This window comes from Danio rerio, chromosome 16 (assembly GCF_052040795.2).
Source record: "Danio rerio strain M-AB ecotype USA chromosome 16, GRCz13ab, whole genome shotgun sequence".
Taxonomy (NCBI): domain Eukaryota; kingdom Metazoa; phylum Chordata; class Actinopteri; order Cypriniformes; family Danionidae; genus Danio; species Danio rerio.
In genome coordinates this window covers 43580256-43595589 of record NC_141036.1, presented here as the reverse complement: position 1 = coordinate 43595589, position 15334 = coordinate 43580256, and the positions used below count along the sequence as shown (strand labels likewise).

Genomic DNA, 15334 nt, shown 5'->3' with positions numbered 1-15334 from the left:
AAAATTAAATTTTTTTCCAAATTTTGCCTGTTCAGCTTCAAGTGGTTCCAAACTGCATGAGTTTGATGTAACTGTTGAATACGAAATGACATATTTTAGATAATGTTGAAAATCAGTTACACTGCCAATGACCAGAGAAAGACAGAATCTTATGACTTATTTTGTGTATTTCTGTGCTGAAGTTTATCAAACAAATTTAAGGATTTATGCACAATGATAATGAGAGTATATGAACTAAAACCTTTTTGATGCGCAAAATGAAAAAATAACAAATTTCAAAAAAACAGCTTGGCTTAAATCTCTTGTCTGGCTTTAAAATGCAAATGTTTAGGAGGTTAAAATGCTGGAGATCTCTACTACTGGGCCTTTCTGTAAGATGGTTTATTCAAGTTTGAAACAAATAAGAACATATAAGCAAATTGTCTCCCCCATATGAAGCTCTTCCATTGCTTGGCTGCACAGTGCTCTGTTTGTTAAAATGAGTTTGAAACATTAAAAGTAATATTTTTAAACCAAACAGCAGCATAGTGGCTCAGTTGGCACTGTTGCCTCACAAAAAAAAAAAAACTTTAACTCTTTAAATTTTTTTACAGTGAACCACTTGTTGGTAAACAAAGCAGGTCTTTCGTATAATACATGCACTAAAATACATAGAAAAATATTACTTTACAAATTGTACATAAATCTTCTAATCATTTGCATATTATTAAATCATATTACTTTAGTTAATATAAAACTGAATAAATATATATTTACACCCATTTTCTCAGAAGTAAATAGATTGAATTGTGGGCTCAAAATTTTGCAGATACCAATAACACTAGAATAAAATACTACAGAAGTAAATGGTTACTGGTTTCCGACATTCTTCAAAGTATCTTATTTTGTCTTCAACAAAAAAGAACAAAGAAACTCATTTGGTTTAAAATAAGTAGAGTAAATGATGACATAATTTTCATTGTTTGGTGAACTACTCCTTTGGCTGAATGAAATCGTAAAAGCATTATTCGGCTTGTCGTTTGTGCAGCATTAGCCCCCTGATGGGCGCATGAACGGGACAATCAGTAAAAACACCACCGGGAAAACTGAAAAAAGGGTCATCTGGAAGCATGGTTTGTGCTCGTCTTGGTCTAGATTACTCTAAATGAATTTTAATCATGACCCGGGTGTCATCGGATCTCCATCTGACTCTGTCTCAATGAGATAAGTGAATGAGTGATTAGGACGCGAGTTCTTCCCTCCGCCCTCGTTTCCCATGTAAATGCACCAAACACCCTTATATGCCTTAATGAAGCCTGTGTCCTCTGCTGTCCGCTTGACATTGGCACACCGGACAGAATAACCCTGCTCATCCGCCCTCAATGCAATTCATATTCATGCACGGGCCTGTTAATATTTTGGTGGGGTGGGCTTTTCATGAGGGAGGGGCTCCATTACAGATAATTGGAGTGACCTTCAGTTGTATTTCAGCATCATACGGTACACTGACTTTGACTGTCCTCTCACAAACTTAAAAGCCACACGGAATGCATTTCATCAGGCTCAGCTTTTTTAGAGATTGCAAAGGATGCGAGTTAAATTTGTCAGTGAACTTTAAATAAATGCACTGGATTGATAAAAGCTATTTTTTTTCCGCATGCTGTTATACAGTGGTGTTCTTCTCAATATTTACATCAAACTTGTCTCACTGAGATATTATTTTGTGTGATTGTTGAGTGATTGTAAATAACAGCAGAATATTATCACACCTTGTATTTGTTCACCATAGTGAGAACTGTTCAGCTAACAGCGTGACTTCAGCTAATCAGTTTTGGCCAATGCAAACAATTTTCCATATGGAGTGTACAAAAACATACAATCAAAAAAGACCTATAAAAAGGTGTGAAACACTAAAAAATGCCCCTATTAAAGTTAATTTGAATAAATAATATAATACTATAATACCCCTTAAACTATCCCACCAAGAAAAACATGTTTGTATTGCATTTCTTAACGCTGGTTAACACACTCAATTTTTTTTTCAACACATGCCATAATTTCTAAAATATCAACCTCTACCAAATGGTTGATATTTGGTTTATGGTAAAAGTACAGGAATTAATATATTGTTGGCAATAATGTGGCTTTTAGCAACTGACTTTTGGCTTTCAATTTTTCTTTTTCACCATTGTGTTAATGTAATCTATGATAATATATATTAAGGTTAACGTTTTATTTTAAGGTGTGTTTGTTGCAGACTTTGCAATGTAAAAAATGCTGGGTTTGCACACAATTGATTTGTGTTGGGAAAACATGAAAGAATTAAGTTGACTTATTAGTTTTTTACAAATTTAAGTGGATTGAACATAAAACAATTAAGTTGTCACCCTAAATGCACTGAAGGATTTTATTGTTTTAGCTCAGTTTAAAGCTTGATCAAACAGCAAATGTCATTTTTTGATTGTTTGTACAACAAGACTTATCAAAATTAAGCATAATTACATGCAAATAACCTTAACCCTAACCATGGTAAATGCATAATTAATTAATATAACTTGGTTAAAAAGAGAAGTTTTTTTGTAAATATATTTTGTAAATCAATCAATCCATCCATCCATCCATTCATCCGTCTGCCCGTCCGTCCGTCCATCCATCCATCCATAAATCCATCCATCCATCCATCCATCCATCCATCCATCCATCCATCCATCCATCCATCCATCTATCCATCTATCTATCCATCTATCTATCTATCTATCTATCTATCTATCTATCTATCTATCTATCTATCTATCTATCTATCTATCTATCTATCTATCTATCTATCTATCTATCTATCTATCTATCTATCTATCTATCTATCTACCAGAGCACATGCAAACTCTACATATGCTAACTGACCCAGTTGGGACCCGAAACAGTGACCTTCTTGCTCTGAGGCGACAGTGCTAACCACTAAGCCACCTTGCCACCCCATATAAAATATTTTCTTCTGATAATAATTTACACTCTCCGTTTTCTGGTTTCCTAATTTTTAAAAGTGTAATAGAAACATACGTAGGTTTCTCTTTAAATGTGGCTCAGACAGAGTGAGAAGTGGTGAAGAAAAATGATCCTGCACGTGTGAGAAGGGATGAAGTCCATTAGACACTAAGGCTGGCAGTCTCTCAGACATCATCTCCTTCACTTGTGCTCTTCTCCAGGCCGATCAATTACTACTGCCTCCTGAAACACTTTGGCGAGGGACACTCGAGCCTGGCAGCCCAGCTTCATCATCAGCTTTCTGGGCTCGTTGCCTCAGGCCCATTTCTGCCCCTGAGAGGCGGAGAAGAAGCTGTTTATGATGCTGTGAGTGGAGACTTGGGCTATTGAGATGTGTGTGTGTGTGCTCCTGACACGGCACTGAGGTCAATGTTGCACACACACAAAGACTCACATATACACATACACACTTGTTTGCACAGCTATCCTTGTGAAGACATTTATTGACACTAATGTGCACCTTCTGTAAAGCTGCTTTGAAAAAAAATAGCTATTGTGAAACGCGCTATGAACTGAACTATGTAATACCAGGCCCTATAAAACCAAGTCATAACCCTCACATAGCTCTTTAAAAGGATATCAAAAAGTAAGGACTGGCCAAATGTGCTCCATTTACCCTCGTAACCCTCATTCTGATTATCCAAAACTCCAAAAGCTACTTACAACAACATTTGTACAAGTGCTAACGCCATACAAACATGCATTGTCCCCGCTACTGTGTATTAAATTGCTAGTAGAGGGCTAGCATTAAACATTTATGATTCTATTGTGTGTGTGTGTGTGTGTGTATATATATATATATATATATATATATATATATATATATATATATATATATATATATTTCCTTAGAGGGAGAAAAACTCAGTGTTTTCTCAATGTAAGTTTCAAACTCGCTGAACAAATCATTATAAATCAGATAAGAGACATTCTAAGTCGATCTCTCTCTTTTGTATGTTGTAGTGCTGTGTGTATACTAGAGAAACTGGCAGTGTTTGCATTGCTTTGGATTTTTTGGGGTTAATTATTGTGATATCCTGATTGCAACAGAGAGATAGTGGGAAATCTTTGTAGACTGTTGGAATTTCATGCTGTTCAGCCTTATAATCTTACAATGTGAACAAAAATTACCTTTTTCATCATCACTTTAGACATTACGCTAGAGAATCATCTAAACACTAGCTCTAAAGTGACGTTTGTGAAGTAGCAATGGTTTCTGCTGTTCTGACAATCATGCCGTCGAACTGTTAAACACAATATCACACTCGAGGCCGCAGTGCGATATGGCTGTATGTCAGCACTGCGGCCTCGAGCCAATGCATGCCTCCCACTAGTGCCGATATACAGTCATATCACACTGCTACTCATGTGATACATATACATACAGCTGAAGCCAGAATTATTAGCCCTCCTTCACCTCCTTTTACCCTAATTTTCAACACATTTTGATAGTTTTAATAACTCATTTCTAATTTCTTTGCCATGATGACGGAAAATTATATTTGACTAGATCATTTTTAAGACACTTCTATACAGCTTAAAATGACATTTAAAGGCTTAACTAGGTTAATTAGGTTAAATAGGGAGGTTAGGGTAATTAAGTTATTGTATACCGATGGTTTGTTCAACTATCGGAAAAAAATATAGCTTAAAGGGTCTAATAATTTTGACCTTAAAATAGTTTTTAAAAAACTAAAAACTGCTTTTATTCTAGCCAAAATAAAACAAATAAGGCTTTCTCCAGAGGAAAAAATATTATCAGACATACTGTGAAATTTTCCTGCTCTGTTAAACATGATTTGGGAAATATTTGAAAAAGAAAAAAAAATAATCAAAGGAGGGCTAAAAATTCTGACTTCAACTGAACATAAATAAATAAACAAAAAATCTATCAGTAATTATGTCATTTGCAACAAAAGTTTTCTACATGCTTTGTATATGTGATTATGTGTACTATGGATGTAATCTATTGGGTGTGCCATAATGGGATAGTAATGTGCACATCCACAATCTCCCAAAAGGGGGCAGGATTGTTCCATCCAAGCGTTCAGACCACTAAAAACTGTCACACTTGGCTTGTGTTCATCTTTCTGCCCTTCTCTATCTGTGGGATTTAGGTGTAATCCCCTGAGCATACAAACCTGCCCTCCAAACTCCTCCTTAACTGACCAAAGCCCATTGATCACGAGTATATCTGTCTCAAGACCACTACAAAGGCGTCCCAACTCCTATCAAAACAGAAACCTAAAGCGCAATATTCAATATTGGTCATTAGCTTCACAGAATCGCTTCATCTCTCTGAGGGCCCTTCACCTAAAACACTGTCTCCAGGGCTTTATCCTGCCCTTGACGTTCAGATGGCACATTACGATGTCTCCTCATTGACCAGCTCAGCGTCCCATCATCCTCCGGTTAAGAGTGTGGCCTGCCTGACTGCGCGAGGGAGGAACTCTGGAGAGGCACAGACACACCGCTCTTCAGAGGAGAGGAGGAGAGGCACATTAATCATCCCAAGACATCTGTTCTTTCTGCTGCTTTAGAATTCTGTCAAAGCACTCTCGACTCCCCCCTCCAGAAAAAAAAAATGCAAGAAAAAGAGAGAAAGGTGGCATAAAAAAAGCTAAAAAATTGTCATCTCTCTGTCATGGACAGTCTGAGTGAAACATTGGATCTGAGACTATGATCTTTGTGTCTCATTAAATTCCAATTCTTTTTTTATGAGTCACTGACGGATATAGGCTGTAGTGGGCGTTTAGAGGTTGATTCAAATTATTTGTAGGAAATTAATAAATTTATAACTTATTGTGAATTGAAAAAAATAATAGTTACTTCCAAAGTATCATCCAAATGTATGTGGATATGCATTGGGAACATGGCGCACCGTTTTATATATAAATAAAGCTGCTGTCACAGCAATTTTTGTCCCATAGACTTCCATTCATACACATGGAAAAACGTAAACGTAAGCTCAAGCGATATGTGTTTAAAAGTTCAATCTTGGTTGGAATAACAGGTGTATTTTACATAAGAAGAAATCTTTATTATTAAAAGACTGGTTTGACAAAAGAGTTTGGAATGTAATTCATTTATTGGTTGATGATGGTAATATGTTGAGTTATTATCATTCTAAGTTTAAATTACATTTTAACTGTTCATATAGAGAATTCTCTTTGGTTGTCAAAGCTGTTCCTGTAGCTTTGAGGAATTTAGTTAAATGTATAGTGAAATACTCTTTGGTAATACCTACACTGGTTGATTTGTTTATTGCTAATTATTCATTTCTGGATATTAAATGTAGTAACAAGGTCTTGAGATAACTACTGACAAAAGAATATCTTCCTCTTCGTGTTAAAAGAAAAGTTTTATCTGAGAGATAAAAGCGGACTAAAGCGGACACTACTGAAGTTAGAAAAAGATACCTGTCATTTCCCTTGTAATCTAAAATGAAAGAAGAACATTTCAAAACAATTAATGACATTTATCCATGTTATGAATTTCTTAGAAGAAGATTTAATTTAGACAGTAAGGCTTGTATTTTCTGCTTGAAAGATATTGAATCTCAGGAACATATTTTTTATAGTTGTTCTATTGTCATATCCTTTTGGGACAGATTGTATGAGTGGTTGATGACAAAAATGTAATACCTGCGTTTGACTATCACATTGTGAAATTTGGCATTTTTATAAAAAACAAAGAAATTGAATTTCTGTGTAATAATATGTTAATTGCAGCAAAATTTTATATTCACAGATGTAGATTTGTTAAAGTTTCTCCTTGTTTCAAAGCATTTAAAAATTATTTCAACATTTTATATAAATCCATATAACAGGTAAAAACAAAAGGTGCCTCAAAGTCTCTAAACTTTTGTCAGCTTATATGAACTGACCCCCTTAAATGTAACGTAATTTCTTTTGTATTATTTAAGATTTATTTATGTTATTGTTATTATTATTTTGTATTGTTTTGTTTATTATATTCTGCTTGGATATAAAGTATAAATGTTTAACAATAGAAGTTGAAAATGCCTGTTTGTTAATTGAAGGTTAAATAGAATAAAAAAAATAAATAAAATAAATAAATAAAAAAACAACTGGCCTGCAAAAAAAAAAAAAAAAAAGTTAAATCTTGGTGAACTCTGACTTGCGAAACTGCATCATGTGATTGTGTAAAACCAATAGAAGATCAAAACATGACCTCTCTGTACGGAAATTTGATAAAGCAAGTGATTGCTACATATTTTAAAGTAGGCCTAAACATAAAATCAAACTAACCATGTTGATTTTGTTAACGCACATTGCTAGTTCTGTGGTTCATTCATCTGTGCACGTCATTAAAAAAATTCTAAATATTTTATAATCTTAAACTGAAATCTGAAAATGCACTTCCTGTTGGTTTTCATATAAATGATCTGTCTGAGGTATTGGGCGTGGCGAACTCATTTAACCACGCCCCTCCAACAGTCAGTTTTGACAACAAACAGAAATGGTGAGGAGGAGGTGTCTGTTAGGTTGTATACCATAGTCTTGGTTGTAAAAACTTTTCCAGATCTTTCTGAATGGAGTGCCTACTACATCCAATCATCTTGCAGTAAAAAACAAGCCACGCCCATTGTTTTCTCACTAAGTAACTTTGCTAAAAAGTTTGCAGCTTCCGATTTACGCAGAATTTAATGTCTAATCATTGCTTAATCTTGCTTCACTTCGCAGCGCCGTTCAACAGATTTTGCAAGTTCAAATCCTAGTGTGACCACAGCTTAATGGTTATAAATTATACATTGTAGATTTTTTATTTTAGCTTCGTTACTCCGCAAACCAGCTCAAACCAGTTGAAATGAACCAAAAAAATTAACCAAAAAATCGTTCACGTGACGATATCCTAGCCTGATCTCACAAGAAAACGTAGGTATTTTATGTTTTGTTAGTTTAGTGGCTAATTTGTACAAATTCAGTCGTATGAAAATGTACGCTCTTAAAAAAGAAGGCGATGCACCCAACCCTATCCCTAAACCCAACCATCATTGGGTGATGAGCAAATCGTACTAAATTGTATGAATGAGATTGTATGAATTCATCCGAACTAGCCACTAAATCAAAAAGTTACGAATTGATTGTTGCAACTTGCAAATTGAATACAAATTAAAAATTACAAACAAATAGCTTCAACTGCATTTTGATTGGTCAGAATTAACGTGCGGGTAACTCAGTGTCTAATACAAAGAAGCAAACAATGAGTGAAGGAAAAGTCAGCAGGCAGTATGCACCACCTCACAACTCCATAATTGTCTCTTGTTTGCTCTGCTTTAGCTGCACTCCCAGTTACGATTGCTGCTTTCACACCTGCCCAAACAAACTGCAAAAATGGAAATGAACTCTGGTACATAAATAAGCAAGGTGTAAAAGCACCCTAAGTTAAAATCTATGTGAAATGATCATTGCTGACACTTTTAAGTATGTTGATGTACCACAAGCTCAGAATGTTACCACTTGATTGAACGGACATTGTCAGTGGTTATTAGCTGATAGATATGGGCCAGTAGGGGTCTTCTTCTACTGGTAGGCACAGAAGGCTGTTGTCATCCATCCACATAGTTAATCAGCTATATTAATAAAGAAGACCCGAAGATCCAAATCTGTTTTTACATTACTGTAACGGTTGGGTTTCGGGTTTGGGTTGGGGTAGACGTTAATAAAATACAATTTATGGGAAATCTAATAAATAATACAAATAATTTTCCTTAACTTCCAGTCGCAGCTGTATGTGATCTATAGCTGATTAACCATGTGAATGGACGATAACAGCCTTCTGAGCCTACCAGAATGCCCTTATTGGCCCATATCTATCAGCTAATAACCACTGATAACGCCAATTCAACTGAGTTATAACATTCAATTCAGCTGAATGTACTTCCAACTGAAACAAAATTTTGAGGCAGGGGCTTTCTTTTTCTGCATTATTCACTTGTATCAAACTAATGGTAAGGGGCATGGATAATAAATTATGGCTGAAGCCCTCAAACTGACCACTACTCTAAACGCAAAAGCAAATGAGCTTTCGATCACTTGTTTCTTATGCGATACTTCAAAATGTGCATGTACATGGTGATTTAAAACCAGCTAAGTGTTCAGAGCACTGGAGAGCAGAACACCACAAATGTGTCACCTTGAGAATTTCTTGTTTTGTATGTGCGACACAGTAAATAGTTGCCCCTTTACACATTTTGTTGCTAAACATGACAGCTTTCTGCATATCATGACAAGTTCATAAGTGTTTTCTGCCAAATTTAATGTACTCTGGTCTCTTCATACACACAGAACAACAGTCCGGTGCATTCCATCATATCTTACACTGCAATATATTTATGATAGTTTAATAGAGATGAGTTTATGAGCAGAGATGAGTAAATATTATAATATAATGAACTGATTTCATTATTAAATATGTCATATTAAAATGATCAGAGTAATGTCATTTCTCTGAGGACAAATTACTTCGGACTCACTGGTTGAAAACACCCTCACTGTTAAAAACAGACATATCTGTGGCTTGAACTACCAACCGTCGCACGCCAATTAGGACTACATTCTCAGTTGTATAAAGCAAACTGTCATGCAAATGTAAAGGTAATGGTGATTAGCTCGATGAATAACCAGCTTGTGCATGCCTTGCGTCTGACTTGTACTGTATCAGCGTCACACAAGCCTATTGACTTACAAACTAAATTATTTGAACACTTTAAAAAAGTGTAGTTGTCCAAATTAATGTTCTGCGAGTGTTTTATAACTGATGCGCACCCATGCATCTAGCGAGACTCTATGATGTTTTAGTAGTCAACCAGCCTGGTCTCACGAGGAAACGTAAGTATTTTACGTTTTTTCAGTTTAGTGGCGAATTCCTACGAGTTCAGTTGTACAAAAATGTACGATTTTAAAAAGGAGGCGTGGCACCTTACCCCACCCCTTACCGTCATTGGGTGATGAGCAAATCGTACAAAATTATACGAATTAGATCGTACAAATTCAAATGAATTAGCCACTAAAGCAAAAAGTTACGAATTGCTGTGAGATTGCGTTGTAGTGAACAGATATATAGTGTTTTTACTGTATTTTACATTAGTTTGTTTATTTATTTTTAATGGATATGAATAGTAGATCAATAGATGAAAAGTAGTAAGTCGAATTCAAAGCAGCAGCTGTTTTTTGCCATCTCCTGTTGTCCTGTCAGGTTAATTGATTATATATTAACTAAATATATTTATATCTTATTTTTCTATAGTAAGGCGACACAGTGGTGCAGTAGGTAGTGCTGTCGCCTTACAGCAAGAAGGTTGCTGGTTCGAGCCTCGGTTGGGTCAGTTGTTGTTTCTGTGTGGAGTTTGCATGTTCTCACTGCGTTCGTGTGGGTTTCTTCCAGGTGCTCCGGTTTCCCCCATAGTCCAAAGACATGCGGTACACGTGAATTGGGTAGTCTAAATTGTCTGTAGTGTATGAGTGTGAATGAGAGTGTGTGGATGTTTCCAGGGAGATGGATTGCAGATGGAAGGTAAAAACGTTAAAACGTGCTGGATAAGTTGGCGGTTCATTTCGTTGTGGCAAACCCAGATTATTAAAGAGACTAAGCAGAAAAGAAAATGAATAAGTGAATAAATAAAATTTTTATAGTATTTTATATAAAAATGTATAAATAAAGGTTTTACATACGCATTTTCTCTAGATAATCAGTTTAAGAGAAAATCTCAAAAAGATGGGCCTTCAAAAAAAATCTCGCAGAAGAAGGTGGACCTCAAAGTGAAAAAACCCTGCTCTAAAGGAGGTTGAGTCTTCTCATATATGGGTACTGAACTCTGGAAATAGCCTTCTTAACAGTGTCTGAGGCTTAGACACACTCTCTCAGTTCAGAACAAAATTAAAGACTGATCTTTTAAACTAAAGCATGCATACACACAATACATAACATAACTGTAAGATGTGTGTGCTCCATGCAGGGCTTGACAAAGCTATTAGTTACTTATGGTCTCTTGTAAACTTAACTCTTCTGAGTTTGAATATAATGCAACAATGTGCAACAACTATTTTGAAAAGCGCTACAAATAAACTTGAATTAATGAATGAACATAATGAATGGAAAAATTTTGTATTATCCATTCTTAACATGTTCACAATTTTGTCCTGTGATCGACATGAGTATGACATTGTTCATGAAGAGCGTTTGCATTGAGACATTTTGGAGAATAAATAGAACACTTCCAGTGGAGCAATTTAAGCATTTTTATGTGGGGTTTGAACATTTTAATATTCACATATTGGATTAATTTGCATAGAAAGTCACAATAACCACTATTATCTTTCTAGTCATTTTCTGTCACAGTCTGTTGCTTTTACTCTCATTCATATACAGAGGCAGATGTTTACATTATGCAGAAATTATGAATAATGTTTTATTGTCAGACGTCTTCTATTTTTAGATTTGCATTAATAAGCAAAATTAACGAATGAAACCCTTAACCCTTCTTCGAGCAATGATTTTAATTATAAGAATTATATTAGAAGTAAAGGTGAACTGTGCAAGTGTTCCACCACATTTAACAAATGGAATATTTAATGTTTTAAGACACGAATACTCCCATATCTGCTGTTGGTTGAGCTAGTGTTGGTGATCTGGTTTGGTTGCTCCAAAAATAGAGCAATGTTTTTAAAGCATCACACTGTTTTCACGTTTCAGGAACACCAACCAACAAATATTTTAGTCTTAGCAAACGGCAATTGAAACAATGAAATTCTGTTTTAATTTAATTCTAATTATAATCTGTCTGATTCTGATTGGCTGGCAGGTGTATTTCACAGATCCAGTCAGTGTGATCACAGCCTAATGCTTTATATTCTTAAACATTAGTAATCATAGAAACCCAGTTAAGTATCAAATAGCACACTTCGGCAATTAGAAATCCCCATGTCATACAATAATTATGCCTCTTTGATTTTTTTTTCTTTTTCAAATATTTCCCAAATTATGTTTAACCGAGCAAGGAATTGTTCACAATATTTCTTAAAACATTCTTTCTTCTGAATTCTATTTTGGCTAGAGTAAAGGCAGTTGCCTAGTTAACCGGATTAACCTAGTTACTCTTTAAATGTCACTTTAAGCTAAATACTAGTATGTTGAAAACAGCTAGTTAAACATTATGTACATAGAAATTAGTAATTAAAACTAACATCTTTATAAATGTGTTAAAAAAAATCTTCTTTCTATTAAACAGAAAATGGGGAAAATAATATACAGGGGGCTAATAATCCAGGATGGGTAATAATTTAACTGTATATCAAACACACAACCACTGGTGGTTATTTGTCCCCAACTAGCCAAGTTAGGGCAATTACTGAAATTTTTGTTTAATGATGGTTTGTTCACATGGGTGTCCAAACTCGGTCCTGGAGGGCTGGTGTTTTTTAAAAATGAAAATCTGCTTTCATTCTAGCCGAAATAAAACAAATAAGACTGCCTCCAGAAGAAAAAAATATTAAAGGAAAAACTGTGAAAAATGCCTTGCTCTGTTAAAAAAAAATTGGTAAATATTTAAAAGCAAAAAAAAAAAAAAGAAATTCACAGAAGGGCTAATAAGTGTGACTTCAACAGTATATTGCTTAACTATTCTGAATATAACAGTTTTCAGCAGGAGGGCCCACAATACTTATTACAGGGCATGTGATGGAGATTGCAAATGAGAAGCAGAGAAAATGTCTAGTTTCGCTTCTAAGTTTATCTACATTTATGACAACCTGAAAGTGCAAAAGGCATGTGCTGTGAAGAAAAGAGGAAGCAAATGCAGTAATACTGTGACAAAATAAAAATGTAACCAAAAGACTTTCTCCAAAAGACTTTTTTTAAAATAGGAAATACTGTGAATTTTTTTTTCTCTGTTAATCATCATTTGGGAAATAAAAAAATAAATAAATTCACAGGAAGTCATCATTTTGACTTTAACTGTACATACTTTTTTTATTCCAGCCAAACTTAAATTGAAATGATGTGCTCTTCAGTGTAGGACTTTCAGCAGTGAAAATTAAACCACACTGAACCAAACTGAACTTCAACTCTGAAACCTGGACTGACACTGTTTCAATTTACTATAATCTTCTAAGTGAAGCTACTTTGACATAATCATTGTAACAGCGCTATAGAAATAAAGATGAAATGAATTGAATCAAAAGAAATAAGAATTAGAATCATAAATACTGTGAGAAAATCCTTGCTCTGTTAAACTTCACTGAGATGTTTCAATAAATTCAATATTTTGGATGCGATCTCAGCTCATCGATGAGAGAGACCCCTAAACGAAAAGTTCTGGGGGGATTATAGTGCTCTGATATGTAGATTTCTTCAATTTGATTCTTGTTCAGGTTGAGCTTCACAAGGACTCTGTCCATGTTGCTTCGTTGATCATGTGGATCATAGTACTTCCTCACTTCATAGGGGAGATCCTCAGAGTGCCGGTAGTGAAGGTTTCCTATAGTGAAGTATTTATACGTGTGTTTGTCCTTCAATGGAGGGAGCAGGTTCCCTTCATTATGAAACACGTGGAACCCAAACTCTCCAGTTACAGGATTACAGAGAGCCTTCATGTTATTGTCGATGCAGTCTTTCACGTACCACTTCAGAAGAGCGAGTCCGTGTCGAGGCGGTGGAAATCCAAAGCCAGATTTTTTCAGCTCCTCTTCAGTGTTTAATGTTTTAATGGCCAGGACCAGGATGACTAGCAAAAGGCTGAGGTGTTTAATCATTGCTGTTTAGAGTCTGCAGGGAGAAGGAGCAATTTAATTTTAAAGTGTAGCTAGAAAAGATGACAATAATCCTTACAGTTAATATGAAATCAAAACCACATTTTATTGCATTTTCCTGGTCTTATCCACATGGATATCGAATAAAGACACATTCTTATTAAGAGAGAGAAAGAGAGAGAGAGAAAGAGAGAGAGAGAGAGAGAGAGAGAGAGAGAGAGAGAGAGAGAGAGAGAGAGAGAGAGAGAGAGAGAGAGAGAGAAACTCTAGCTTTCATAGTCAAAATCCATTGTACATCAAGTATATTTTCTATTTTACTGGACTGCATTATTCTCACCTTTGTAAAGACGTTTGTTTATTTATATACTTAAATTTCAATTAGTCAAAGTTTTTGTTTCATTTTAATAATAATATTATATATATGTACAGGTGAAGTCAGAATTATAAGCCCCCCTAAATTATTAACCCCCCTGTTTAGATTGTTCTTCAATTTCTGTTTAACAGAGAGAACACATTTAACACATTTCTTAACATAATAGCTTTAATAACTCATTTCTAATAACTGATTTATTTTATCTTTTTCATGATGACAGTAAATAATACTCGACCTAATGTTTTTCAAGACACTTCTACACAGCTTAAAGGGACATTTAAAGGCTGAATCAGGTTAATTAGGCTAACTAGGCAGGTTAGGGCAATTAGACAAGGTATTGTATAATGATGGTTTGTTCTGTAGACTATCGAAAAGAAACATAGCTTAAAGAGGCTAATAATTTTGACCCTAAAATTATTAAAAACAACTAAAAACTGCTTTCATTCTAGCCAAAATAAAACAATATAGACGTTCTCCAGAAGAAAAAATATTATCAGACATACTGTGAAAATTTCCTTGCTCTGTTAAACATCATTTTGAAAAAAAAAAAAAAAAAAAAAAAAAAAAAAAAAAAAAATATATATATATATATATATATATATATATATATATATATATATATATATATATATATAATTCAAAGCTAATTATTCTGACTTTAACTGTATATTGCTTTACCATGTTTTAACCATAAGCCTTAGAAGCTGGCAAGGTGTAGAAAAAGAAAAAAAAAGAGAAGAGAAAAAAAAAGTAAAAAAAAAACATATATTAGTCCGAAAATAGTAATCAATAATAATAATATTAAAATTATTATTATTATTAATAATAATAATAATAATAAGAAAAATCTATAAAACAAACAATAAAATCCAAATAATTAAATTCAAAACCATTTATACATTATATATATATATATATATATATATATATATATATATATATATATATATATATATATATATATGATGGTTTGTTCTGTAGACTATCGAAAAGAAACATAGCTTAAAGGGGCTAATAATTTTGACCCTAAAATTATTAAAAACAACTAAAAACTGCTTTCATTCTAGCCAAAATAAAACAATATAGACGTTCTCCAGAAGAAAAAATATTATCAGACATACTGCAAAAATTTCCTTGCTCTGTTAAACATCATTTTGAAAAAAAAAAA

The 15334-nt window shown here is 34.2% G+C and overlaps 2 protein-coding genes across 8 annotated transcripts in view; both read right to left on the bottom strand.

The window, feature by feature from the left end:
* cep162 (centrosomal protein 162) overlaps positions 1–15334 on the bottom strand; it is a 257947-nt gene that overhangs the window by 50179 nt on the left and 192434 nt on the right. The window lies entirely within an intron of this gene.
* The window catches only part of si:ch211-198c19.1, a 196501-nt gene continuing 192434 nt past the window's right edge, over positions 11268–15334 (bottom strand). The window contains exon 2 of one of the 2 annotated variants that reach the window (XM_087284881.1): positions 11268–13809. In XM_087284881.1, coding sequence (XP_087141007.1) covers positions 13302–13796 — 495 coding nt within the window. In that variant the 5' untranslated portion in view covers positions 13797–13809 and the 3' untranslated portion in view covers positions 11268–13301. 2 annotated transcript variants of the gene reach the window in all.